This window comes from Varroa destructor, unplaced genomic scaffold (genome assembly GCF_002443255.2).
Source record: "Varroa destructor unplaced genomic scaffold, Vdes_3.0 BEIS01000002.1, whole genome shotgun sequence".
Lineage (NCBI taxonomy): Eukaryota > Metazoa > Arthropoda > Arachnida > Mesostigmata > Varroidae > Varroa > Varroa destructor.
In genome coordinates this window covers 37,501,945-37,514,683 of record NW_019211455.1, presented here as the reverse complement: position 1 = coordinate 37,514,683, position 12,739 = coordinate 37,501,945, and the positions used below count along the sequence as shown (strand labels likewise).

General features: G+C 39.9%; 1 protein-coding gene across 2 annotated transcripts; it reads right to left on the bottom strand.

Moving 5' to 3' along the window:
• Positions 1-2,009: 2,009 nt before the first annotated feature.
• On the bottom strand, positions 2,010-12,254 carry LOC111245415 (uncharacterized). 2 transcript variants are annotated; one of them, XM_022793763.2, is made up of 5 exons: positions 10,919-12,254; positions 7,944-8,018; positions 7,666-7,813; positions 7,187-7,373; positions 2,010-6,989 (listed from the first exon to the last, which is right to left on the bottom strand). In XM_022793763.2, exons 1-5 carry the CDS (start codon positions 11,176-11,178, stop codon positions 6,247-6,249), a joined length of 1,413 nt encoding a protein of 470 aa, XP_022649498.1. In that variant the 5' UTR covers positions 11,179-12,254; the 3' UTR covers positions 2,010-6,246. The 2 variants fall into 2 exon arrangements, with proteins under 2 accessions (XP_022649498.1, XP_086835669.1); XM_086979543.1 differs by lacking the exon at positions 10,919-12,254 and adding an exon at positions 10,148-10,206.
• Between the last annotated feature and the right edge of the window lie 485 nt (positions 12,255-12,739).

The window sequence follows — 12,739 nt, the reverse complement described above, 5'->3', positions numbered from 1 at the left end:
AATATGTCAAGCGATAGTTGCAGACCAGACAATATCGTCATGTTTCTTTGCTCCTTCCGATCGTTTGTTGAAGCGGCTTTCACAATTACGTGCTTTATGTGTATAAATCCCAGATAAATTCGAATAGCACATGCCAACAGTAACTTTTTATCTTGTTCACTTTCTTAACTACCTATTTTAGCCCAACCTCCTTGTTACTGTCAAAACTGGTGAAAGTTCATCGGCGCATTATTGTGCACAAAAAACATTTAGGCTACAAAAGGCATAATTTTCTTAATACATCTAAAAAAATCTAAGCTAAGCAGTCTAAAGGCTCTGAGAAGCGGAGACGTGCCATGACTTTAAATCGACTTTAAAACGAAAGCTGTTATTGGCACCTTCAAATTTGAAGATTAATTGCGCAGCAGTAAGGTGAGGTACTTTCAAACAGCTTTTGACTCATCGAACCGGCACTGCTATACTTACGGTAATAGCTTGGTACCCCTTGGGGCATGACGATAAAGAAATTGGTAGAAAGAAACATTTTTAAACTGCTGACAAACGATGTGTAAATTTACAAATGCTATTTTACTGGTAGCAAGCCAGATAGCTTGCTGTAGTTGGATTTCAGTGAATTCAACATTCACATTTCCAGCTACCATCTCATTCTTTCCAGTCGGTAATATATTGTTTCTCTAGAATACCTAATATGTTCTATCTTACTATCTGAGACGACTATGGTCGGCGCTGAGCGACTAAGTGGTGATTTGAGGTGAGCTTGACTGATCCGAGTGTTTGCTGGTGAACTTGCGTATTTCTGTGCACGAAGTGCCGATATGGGAAGAGGAAAAGATGTTGAGAACAGAAGAAAATCTGTAAGCACTGCTTAGCAGATTAGTCAACACAAATGCACACAACGTAAATCTGCTGTTGCCTCAGGTTTCCTACCACGCAGTCGCTAACGTTGTTAAGAAACTCAGGAAGAACCTCCCGCTGTCGTTACGTAAAATTGGGAAGAAGAACAAAAAAAATTTACCAAAACGGTGGAAGAACTGTATAATTAGTTAAGAACTTCAGAAATATAGGTCTGTTTCGTATACTGTCCTCTAGAAAAGACTAGAGGACCGCTATGTCGAAATTTCCGACTCGTCGCTGACTCAAACAAGCTGGGCTCAAGGGCAGTAAAATCTTACAGAGATATTTACACGGAACGAGCCTGTCCTGATTGCGCAAACCACTTCAGAAGTTCTCCGTTGGTCACTAGTAAAAATTCTGCTTCAGACGAATTTCATTTCGAAGTTCTCGGACAAAACGCTTGTAATACTCTCACACGTGTTGACGAAAGGTTTCCCAAAAAGTGCGTTGTATCGAAAATCAAACATTTATCAAAAATTATGGAATGGTCTGTGATTTGTGGTAAAGACTCGCATGGTTAATACTACACCTGCTAAGGTTATTGAAATCAAAATATTGCCTCAGGTAATAGTTTCTTGATAATTGCTACGTCTTCATGTATGATGGGACGCGTTGCCATAGAGTTCGAAGTATCTCTAGGCTGCTCGCTGCCGATGACGTTCAGGTCAGGTCCGTGGCCTGCTGTTTCGGCAGGTTTCACTTCACTCGTAAGTGAGACAGCGAAAAATTACGTCGAAAGCACACCCCAAAAAGCGGCGACAGTTGTCGCTGCGAAAGGCGGTGTCATAAAATACTGACGTTCGCAAATATATCATATCGTCTGTCAGCAGTTTGGGATTGTTTGCGGACGTTTTTTTCGACATTTAGAGTGTTGGTGTAAAATTAAATGATACCGCTTTCGCAAAAATGTTTGAAAATATCTCGTTTGAATGTCGCACAGTTGACTTTTATAGTCGAAATTATTTTATTGAGCACTGATGGTATATATATATATATAGAATGAGCAAATTCGATTATGTTCCCTTATCGCATCAAAAGAAACCTTTTTATAATAATTCTAAAAACGTTGATCTTCTGAATACATAGGTTCTATGAATCCATCCGAAATAGATCGGTTCAAATGAAATTACATGACATTTATTCATTTCCATCCTCGTCAGGTCCAGAAATATGAACGCATTTTTAAAATATAATAGAAATACTAATATACATAGCATAGAGCGTTACGACTGCGGCGTTCTTCTCAGTGTTACTATTCAAGAAAGTGTCTTTGAATATGAGCGTACATGGTATCGGCCAAAAGACCTTCGTATCGGACACAGGTGCAGCCTTCACATAGCCCATAGTGCGGCTCACTAATTCACAAAATGGTGAAAGCCATGCACTATGTAGCGTATTATCACATGTCGGTGCTTCCTGTCAGGTTTTTTCATGCCCTTTGTCACATGGACTCCAAGCAGATCGGCGTTTTTTGATAAGCCAAACTAGCATTGTAAATCCTTAGCAAATAGCAGTGTACCCGCTGAAACATAAAGGTAATGGCAGAGTATAAGCAGGCCCAGTGCCCTCTTGAGAAAAGTAGGCTTCACTTAGTCCTTAACTTAGTTGTACTGAGATTCTTCCAGATGTGTTCCATACTGTATGAGACCATTAGCGCGATTTTGATATTATGCGTATTCAGAAAGAGGAACAAAAGTGCTCACCGTTTTTTAAACCGATTTGTTACACGTTTGCAGTGGCAATTTCATGGCTTTGATGGAGTCCAAATTGATCTCTGGGCCGGCACCCGTTACGTACTAAACTAAATACTAAACTTTGAATGAAATAAAATAGATTTCACCACTTCGAGTCAGACGCATGTTTAAATATTCGAACTTGAATGACATCTATCAAAGATATTCGTTCTTACTATTACATCTCTGTAGAAACTAATTATTTTCTTTGTATTAAAAACCATTTCCTGTAAGCACAGTGATCCACTGACCAAGTGAGTTCAACTGTGTAACCGACAGAGTGAACTTTTCCCTGAGGGTTACATTTTTCATAAAGAAAAGCTTGTACTATGTAATTCTCATTGGATGTCGTTAAAGCACTTATTTTAATGCCGATCACTCGCAAGGCTGAGAAGATAGTATTATATTTGTCTTGTTGTCTAGTATTATGTTCTAATTTTGCATGCGGAGTTAAATTTAGGCACCATCGAAAGCCATTAAATGTAATAGTAGTAATATAAAATCATTTCTTTCTATTGAGCTTTCAGTGATAGCACATAGTTACTTGTCACAAAGAAAACTGTAACTCGTTTTGTATTGTTATTAACAGAGAAACTTGTGGTAACAGAATATTATATTTTGGATTAAGGACATCCAAAGTTTCTCCATTGTTCCTTGAAAACCAGGAACAACTATGGATGTCAGCAGCAGTGAACATTTGCACTATATTACTCACGATCATAATTTGATACATATATAGCGTGGTATCAGTAGATAATATAAGACAGGAAGCGCTCTGTCACGCCTTTAGGCACACATGTCTATCATCATTAGAGAAACTAAAGAGGATTCGCAAATACTAGTTTGTTGTAATAATGGTGAAAGGGCGATGATAATTTATCCTAACTCACAAATTATGCTTCAGTTATTTTGTCCTCGTATCTAGGAAAGCGGCAGTTGAAAAGAGTCAAAAGGACAAAACTGTAATAATACCTTCATGCGAAGACACTTGTTTCTGACATTCAGTGTATTTTATTTTTAATTGATTTCCCTAGAATGTGTGATTAATTTCGCCATGAGAATATGTTATATTTGTTAAATAACAAATGGAAGTTCAAACTGCAACTTCTAATGCTTTAATCAGTTTTTTTTTCTTGACTAAAATAAAATTGTTTGATATTTGCTTGCGAAGAAGTTCTGTTGAGTCTAAACTTGAACTGAGATTCATTTACAGATTTCTACTCAGTGTAATACAGAATTCATACATGTGTGAAAGGTTTCATTCTTTCAAACAAACGGAACTAGCTGATATCGAAATACTAACCCAGCATACCCTTCTCCCTCCATGATACCCACAGACACGCCTTTTTGGAGAAACTCTACGTCCAAATTATTATCCTTACTTTTGTATTTATTTTATCTACCTTAGATGTATGCCAGTTTCCTTCGAAACTAAACTACTTGTTTGCTACGGCACATCTGAGCGTGTAGAATTATGAAAGTCTAAAAAGAGCGTCTTTAGTTGTAAACATGCACCCAAGAAAGTGAAAACAACAAAACGTAAATAGCACAACACTTTACAATAAGTGTTTTAAGAAATTACTTACATAAAAGCGCGTTATCGCAAATATCAATATATTTTTAAATAACCAAGAAAATCCCATTGCAACACCCACATTTTAATATAGTTAGATCAGTGTACAATATATATATATATATATATAGATTTTAAGTGAGCATATGTAATATTAATAATATTAAATTTTTATATAACAACGTTGTCATAGCACGCAACCATTACCTTTCAGGATATACATAATGTGATATAATTCATCAATACTTATAATAATGGTATTGGTTATATTTTTCCAATCTAAGAGATAATTATAATTTTTACAATTAAGATATAATCGTGTCTGTAGTAAGTAACGGTAATATTAGATTCTTATATCTAATAAAAATCGGTGTCGTATCGCAACACCAAAATCCTTCAGCAAAGTCTCGGTCGATATTTTTACTCATTTAACATCTGATGTTTTCATTATTTCTAACAGTATCTACGTTCTGCATTTTAACCATAAAAAACGAATCGCGTAAGCAGAGTCTTATGACTCTGCTTCCTAATCTCACTCCAAGCTGTTGTCTTCATTCTCCTTTTTTCGCCTGTTCCACTTCGTTTAATGCTTTCTCCATTTTTGTGCACCCTCTTTGTTGCTTTTTACTCCATTGCTCAATGTACATCATCATAAACGCCATCCTCATTATCAATCGTTAACAGTAACAATCCACGTGCATCATCATAGTTTGTTGCCATCGTCATCATCATTATCATCGTAATTGGTCATTATCATCTTCACTGTTTTATTGTCTGCTAACAAGAAACAGGTGTCATAACAGAACAATAATGATAGGACACGGCGCCGAAGCTCCACGCGCGTACACTGCTGCCATTAATTACATAGGTAGATAGATAAATTTCTCCCCCATCACAGAAGAGTTTCTCCCAGCGCTCATTGCAATTAGCCATAGCCCTCTAGCTATCAAAGTGATATCGGCATACCACAGAAATCTATGAGATCCCCTCGACGTTCTTCCGCTTCTGGTTACCATGCGAGCCATATTTCATCAAGTACCTCGTGCCTGAATCTGAATCAGTGACAAGTTGTTCCTAAACGACCGGTATTAGTAGCACTCGTCAATAAACATCCGCATTTTTACTTTTCGACCTGCTCCTCCTTCCGTAGTTTTCTTATAAACCATCGCATACGATATTATTGTTAAGTATATATGTACAAATCAGACATGGCGGTATCCCTAATGGTAATCATCATTGTTGCAGTATCACTATCAAATAATAACAATAATAATAGAAATAATAGCATTGTGTATCCAAATAGTCTTGCGGAAAATTCTGTATGAATCTATCGCATGTATTTAGATATTTAGTATTCCCTTACTCACGTCACAGTCGGAATCAACTGTTTCTTTTATTTTCGATCGTTTTGTCTTTTCCTTTCTGTTTTTTGTAAGCTTACATAATTGATACTTCAACGATTAAACAGAATCCGCAATGCATTGTCCCATGATAAGTCGCTATATTATGTTATTATGTTTTTGCGCTATTTAATCGGGTTCAGTTAATTAATTTGCTGGACAGGGTTGCAACTTGCAGCTGCAGAACGATTCGGTGGTATACTTACAACCCAAAATTAAGCACTGACCTTTTGATTAACGGTCCAGTGTTGGTCTAGGACACGCAGAGGAGACAGTACTATTATAATTCTGATTAATATTATAGCAGGTTGCGGTGGCTGTTGGATTAGCGGAATAAATCGGTTAACAGATAGGCTGGTTTAGCATCAGTTAGTTGATTTATCCTTAATGGTACTTGGATTTGTATGAATCATTGTTTTAATATTTTGTAGCACTTAGTTTATTATTTGCATTTAACCAAGTGATTATTCTCTGTCCCTTCCACCTCTCCTATTCCCTTTCATATGTGTATATCGATTTGATGTTCCATTCATCCATATTAGTCTGTTTGTCTATCTTTTTTGTTTGTTTGTCTCTCCTTGCCTCTCGTTCTGGCATCCCTTCATCGTTTTATAGGGCTGCTACTAACATTCTGTTCTGGAATCTGCTATACGATGACGCAGCATCTGCAGTACCTCTGCCTGCCTGCTCCGGGCGGATCCGTTTGCTGGGGCGTAGCGGGCGCGAAGTACGTGTGCAGCCGAACCTCCGGCCGCCGCTGCTGGAATTTTCCGATGGCATCCTGAGTGATTAGCTGACAGTCATACAGTTCGACGCGCCGTAACGTGGGGAAGTGGTCCGCCAGATACTCAAGCGATGTATCTGATATGAAGGGACAATTGTCGATCTCGATGCAGACAAGGCGTCGGAGTTGCACTGCTAACTTGTGTACGCCTTGGTCTGTAATTTGGTCACAGTGAGACAACGTTAATTGTTCCATTAGCGGACAGAATGCAGCAACGTGGTTGAGGGTTGAGTCCGTAATTAGATTGCACTCTTCAAGGTCCAACCGCCGTAAATCATGGCATGCTTTGAGCAGTGGCGCCAGTCCAGCATCACCGCAACGTTGGCAGTTGGCCATTTCGAGGGTGTGCAAACGTACACAACCTCCTGCAAGAGCCTGCGGGGAAGCGTCGGTTAACAGGCTACAGCCGGATACGCATAAGTGGCGCAAATCGGGACAATTCTGAGCGACTGCTATCACTGCTGAGTCTGTCAAGAATGAACAGCATTGCAGGTTGAGCACCTGAAGTTTGGGTGATCGCGTTGCAAGCTTGATAATGGCCTCGTTGTCTAGACCGGTACAACCTTTTGCTGTGAATCGCAGCAGTTGATCTCCAGCGATGGTTCCTAAATATTGTAACGGATTCAAAGGAAAGCAGTTGTAAGTGTGAGACATGAAACAAATGTAAGAAACGGCTTGTGCCACAATCTGTTGATTCCAGCAGATTTTACAATTGCGCATAATACAATCATCATATTCGACAAAGCGTTCGAAATCATGATGCTCGCTGATATGTTGTTGAAGCAATGGTACTTAAACTAACCGATGCCTTGTCCCGTGATCTTACGGCACCATGAGATGTCAATCACACGAAGCCGGTTGAAAAATCGAAGTGACCGATCGGTGAGCTCGACGCATGAGTCCACGTGTAAAGAATGGACAAATCGACACGCCATAGATAATGACACCACTGAATCGTCACTCAGCTTGTGACAGTTGGTCAGCATCACCTGAGGCGCAGCCGAGGCATAAATTAAAATTATATTATCGCGCTCCGCTTTCTTCTCTTTGCGAACACCTCGTCATCATTCAGCCCCAAACTCACAAATAATTCCGCTATATTTTATGCATATTATGGCTGACTAAATAAAAGTGTGTTTTAAGACATCATCATTTGCTGCAAATGAGTGTAATACAGGTAATAGATATTTAGATTTCTACTGTTTAAAATGAGATGTAACAATGTACTGTGTAGCGGCGAGTAAAATATTTTTCAGTTGGTAGTGAAGTGGGACAACAGACCTGCTCGATGTTGTGACAATATTGAGCGAACACGGAGAGTGCTTGATCAGGAACATTTTGGCATCCCCGCAGCGATATTCGACGTAAAAAACCCCCACACCGTTGCGCGATGTACGAGACAACGTCATAGGTTACGTCCCGCTGAAAGCTACACGTATACGGCACAACACAATAGCCATTAAGCTCACTACATATTTGTTCGATGCACGCATAAAGTGTAACAAGAGCCTTTGAATACGCAAAAACTGACAGATATGTGCGATGTCCTAAGGACTTACCTAAATAGGTCGATATTTTGCCAATTGCTTCCGTCCATAGCCAGGACATTCCATTCCTTTGAAACCTGCGCACATCTGAAAGAAAGGTCATAGCATACTTAATAACTCGTTTATGTATTATGTGATATAATCTATGTGTCGATGAAGAAGGCTCTGGAAAGCAACACGTTCATGGTAAGACATTCCCAGTAACCGTAAATGTAGTATTTTCTAGACAGTTGTACAAAAGGGTAGAATTAATTATTTAAATGGCTAGCTAAGCTTCTTATCATCTCTGTCATTTCTCCAAAGTTGAACAATTGATTTATCCATATAACAACAGTTCTTTCTTCTACAGATTTGTTTGTTCTTTTTACTTGACCGTATATCTGATGTGTATCATTATATAACATTTTATTTGTTAACCTGAGCTTAAGCTTCTCTGTAGAATGTGTGAGTGTGAAAATTCAACGGAGGCACTAAGCTTCAGTTCAATCTTTAGCTGGCACACCCAATAAGCAATAAGAAGAAGAAGCAATCTTCCTTAAACTTATCGAATTCTCCCAATCCAAAAGTTTCTTCTACATTATGTCTATGAAATTATGTCGACACGTTCAGTGCGTAAAATATCAAAGTAAATTCTCATTAATATTTTGAGCAAACACAATATGTAGGCAAGGTTCCTAGCAGACTCTAAATTGGACCAGAGTGCTCGAAAATGTCTTAGTTCTTTGCCAATTTGATAGAACGTGCCCTACGTTGCTAATATGAGCTGAGTTTTACTGCTTCGTTCTTATCGACACTGAGGAGATTACTGGCATTTCTTTAAGACGATTGCCGCATGATGCAGCAGAAGAAAATAGAACAGCATAATATAGTTAAAAAAAATGACACCTATGCGGTTCCAAAAGCAAACCTTCGTAAATCTCTGTTTCACCTCCATCTTAATATAGTTCCTTCATTGAGCCGTGTATTGCCAAAAGCTAATAATAATAAAGATCGGTTACTACAAAACACAAACCTAAACCGAACTCGTTAAATGCCAAGCGTTACGTTTTTCTGAATAGCTTTAAGTTTAACAAGTCAAAAAATATCTCATTCATCCTCACTCACATACTAAGTAAATGTGTCTACGATGGTCTTTTTTTGAGATCGTGTATTCGTGGACAGCTAACATGTACTGTTGCAACTGCAGCAGCGAAAACGTTGACATCAAACCATTTAATAGCATTACCGAAAACAAAGGAGGCTCTTCCTTGATATGTACTGCAATTACGGAGTTCGAAGGATAAGGACCTAATTAACTGCTATAATAATATGGATTATTAAGGGAAAAACCTTTTCGAATCTTGTATGTGCGGCATAATAAAATAGTAGCATAATCTACGAGTTTTTCGCAACGGGCTTTTTCAAGCGAAACAGTTAAAGCAACACATGTCATATTGATGCTAATGGAAGTTTTCGAATTAATTTTGTAATTCTTATACGATGTAAAACAAATTTCAAAGAACTGCTGGCGCTCTTTCGTGATATAACTTTGGGGATTCAGGGACCGACCAGAAGACGCTGCGCGGATATTTGTACACTAGAAGCCAATTTCATGCCAAATATTGGCAGGTCGAATTCGCTACAATCTTTATTCTAACAACAAAAAACCGTTGTAAAGCCTCGATCATTTCAGTTAAGACGAATATCGACAGCTCTTTACCACCGTCATAACAACAGCAGCACCTCCTGCGACAAATGACCAAGACAAAGGGATGAGAAGACGGTATATAAGAGTGCGTGTTTGTCAACTACCCGTATCTAGTTAAGCAGTTAGTACGCTGTACATGTTGCTCTGAATTATATATGAATGTATAACCAACGACTGCATATAATATACCTATAACAGTGCAGCTAGCAGACGTGGGAGAATGAAGACACGCATACGACAAATTCTTAGTCTGCTTTATGCCACACCTGAATAAGTTAGTTGCACTTGCCAACGTGATCATCGCTACCAGCGTTACCACAGTTACAACATAATCATGTGCCAGAAACTATCATTGCTATACCCTGATATATAGTATTATATGGTTGTCGTCGCAACGCGGATTAGGCTTCTGTATTACACTTAATCGCTATTATCGCTTCCTACGCTGTCTGGACAGTAGCCTCTATTATTCATCAAGTGTAAGAGAAATGTGTGGGTCAGTCGCTACGCAACAACTGGCGGTGCATACGCGATAGTTGCCATCATCAGCTTCAAGATCAGCACAATCAACATTTTCCTTTCCTACGTGCCATCCGTTCATCTGTTCGCTCCGCAAAAAACAACTACACTGTTTAAGGGAATAGCCCAGTCGAAGATATTAGGTTTTAACGGTCCATCTCACTACCCATCATCCACTCACTTACTAAAAAAAAAATTTTGTTAGCTTAATAACTGATTAACAACAGGCTCAGGGTGGCTAGGTAGATCGGCCAGCTCGCTGGCAGGTAGGTGTTTGTAGGGCAGCTGGCTGACGACCGCACATTGCTATGAAGCTCTATGTTATTTTGCTCTAAGGCACTTTTCACTATAGCTCTTCCGAGAATATTCAGCAACGGGAAGTCAAACGATAAAGGAACGAGAGTGAACTGAGTGAATCATTTCATACCGACAACCTGACTACTTGAAGTTTGTTCTCTATGCCAAAGCATCATAAATAACGAGGTTATGAAAAAATGAGTAATTTTGTTTTAGCCAGTTTCTGAAATATAATAATTCCAGCAATCCTCCAAAGTGCGTTTAACCCGAAACGAAGTTCCCACTGCCTCGTGTAGCCGGACTGCCAACTGACCCTCTACAGCTTCTTCAACATTGTTAGCTAGACGACTGTTGTTGAGCGCTATGCAACAGCAACTATGTTACTACGCAATAAAAAACCGATACGAAACAAAAAATAAAAACAACACATAATACTGACAAAACGCAGTTATGCTGCGCGGAAATTGATAGTAATGTCACAAACCTGCACAGTGATACGATATCAAGAAAGGAGAAAATTTTGAGCAACAACTCCTTCGGTAACTTCTCATTGATAAGACCAGCTTCAGGTGGTGCGTACGATGTAGTAGAAGTTCTTCCATTGGCAGTTACTGTCGTCGTCGTCGTCGTGCCATTGGCTAATGCCAGAAGTGGTCCCCCATTTTGCTGACGTCCTTCCGTCGGTCCCTCAGACGGGAACATAGTCCTCTTGCGGCCTTGCCGCTGTTCACCCATTTCAATCATATTTGATCGAGTCCAACCTACCGTCAGGCCCTAACCAGGACGCCGCAGGTGCCAACTCAACCGCCACAGCCAGCAACGGCAGCAGTCGCTGTAGCGGCCGCACGACGACTGACACTGGCATATAGGACCCTTTTTCTTTCTTAGAACTCCCCAGTATTTATACTGCTTATACAAAATCTAGATGAATGTGATTCACATCGGCACTTATTGGCAGCGGCACAACACTAGACAGCGAAAAATCAATGGAAAGATTGACAACGATAGCCCGATCGAGCACAATGACGCACAACACAGTCGTTGTTCTCCCGAGGTATGCGAAACGCAGTTACGTTGGGATGGCCATAATTGTGACTTAGTTTCATGTTGGCCTAATTTGTACCAGAGCTGATCGCACAGCTGATTGGCAGAGCAAGCCAACGACAGTCTCCATCGAAAAGAAAACAAAGAAACAAGATGAGTGCTCTTTTTTGAGCTGGTTTGGTGGAAGGTTTTTCCTTTGTAGCGCAGCCAAGAGCTCAGACTCTCTCTGCTGAGAACCCTCTGCGTTTGATGAGAAGTTCTACTATGATTGGGCGATAGCGGTGACTGAGTCCGGAGTGACCCATAGCCAGAACGGATTCGGCCAGCCAGAAAAACGTATATGCACGAATAGTTAGTTAGACATACCAAATTCTAGTATCACTGGCAAGTAGAAAAGGCTATCATGGAATTACCACTAGTCAAAAGGAAAAGTATAAAGCTCGCATTATCTTGCTCCCCTACTGTGGTACACTTGCGCTCTGTCTGTGTATATATATGAACGAGTCCTCTGACTGCTTGCTGAGTAGCTGTAGCTTTGCTGTACTTGTTTCCTCCGATCAGCAGTGACAGCAGCAATGACGGCAGAAGCACCAATTGCGTCAAGAGAGAAAAGTACGAATAGTGGATCTACTCATACAGACTCACGTTCGCTCACTATCATACAACAGCGCTTACAGACGCTCACGCAGCGCCACAACTGCCGAATGCACCCACCGCATGACGGTCTCATAAGCACACGAAATTATGCAGATTCACACATCCGTGATCAAAGCCTGCGCTACCCTCTCCCTCGTAGCAGACAACATGGCCTCTTCTCTTTACGGGCAAACCTAGACACGCTCTTCATCACTCATAAATGATATATGGCCCTCTCTGGTATATATTAACCGAGCATTTACTATGAAGCTTGCGAAGCAAACTAAATAATTGAGAAGTCTAGCGTTCCTTCATGCACCTAAAATTTGAGCTATTCAATCGAGCCATAAACCCATATCTGAAATTTGTCCATTATCGTATTTATCTATTTAAGGCAAGTAAAAAGTCACTGTTAATACTTAGCAATTATACCATTAACGAGAATTGTTCTGCCGACACGAATTGTCTTTAATTTCTGGACAGATCTGGTTGTAGATAGCTACGAGTGTGCCGGATAAATGGTGTTGACATCATATTTAATCACGGGGAGGCCTGTTTCGTAGATTCAGCGATGTGCTGATGTTCCATCGCGCGATAATGCATTATGCAGCAATTTCATACTTGC

Excerpts from the sequence above, each read along its gene's own strand:
- LOC111245415 (XM_022793763.2), bottom strand. The coding sequence starts at position 11,178 with ATGATTGAAATGGGTGAACAGCGGCAAGGCCGCAAGAGGACTATGTTC. Across the intron at positions 8,019-10,918 it reads GATATCGTATCACTGTGCAG|ATGTGCGCAGGTTTCAAAGG; the intron begins GTTTGTGACATT and ends CCTTTCTTTCAG. Across the intron at positions 7,374-7,665 it reads ATTGTCACAACATCGAGCAG|GTGATGCTGACCAACTGTCA; the intron begins GTCTGTTGTCCC and ends GCTGCGCCTCAG.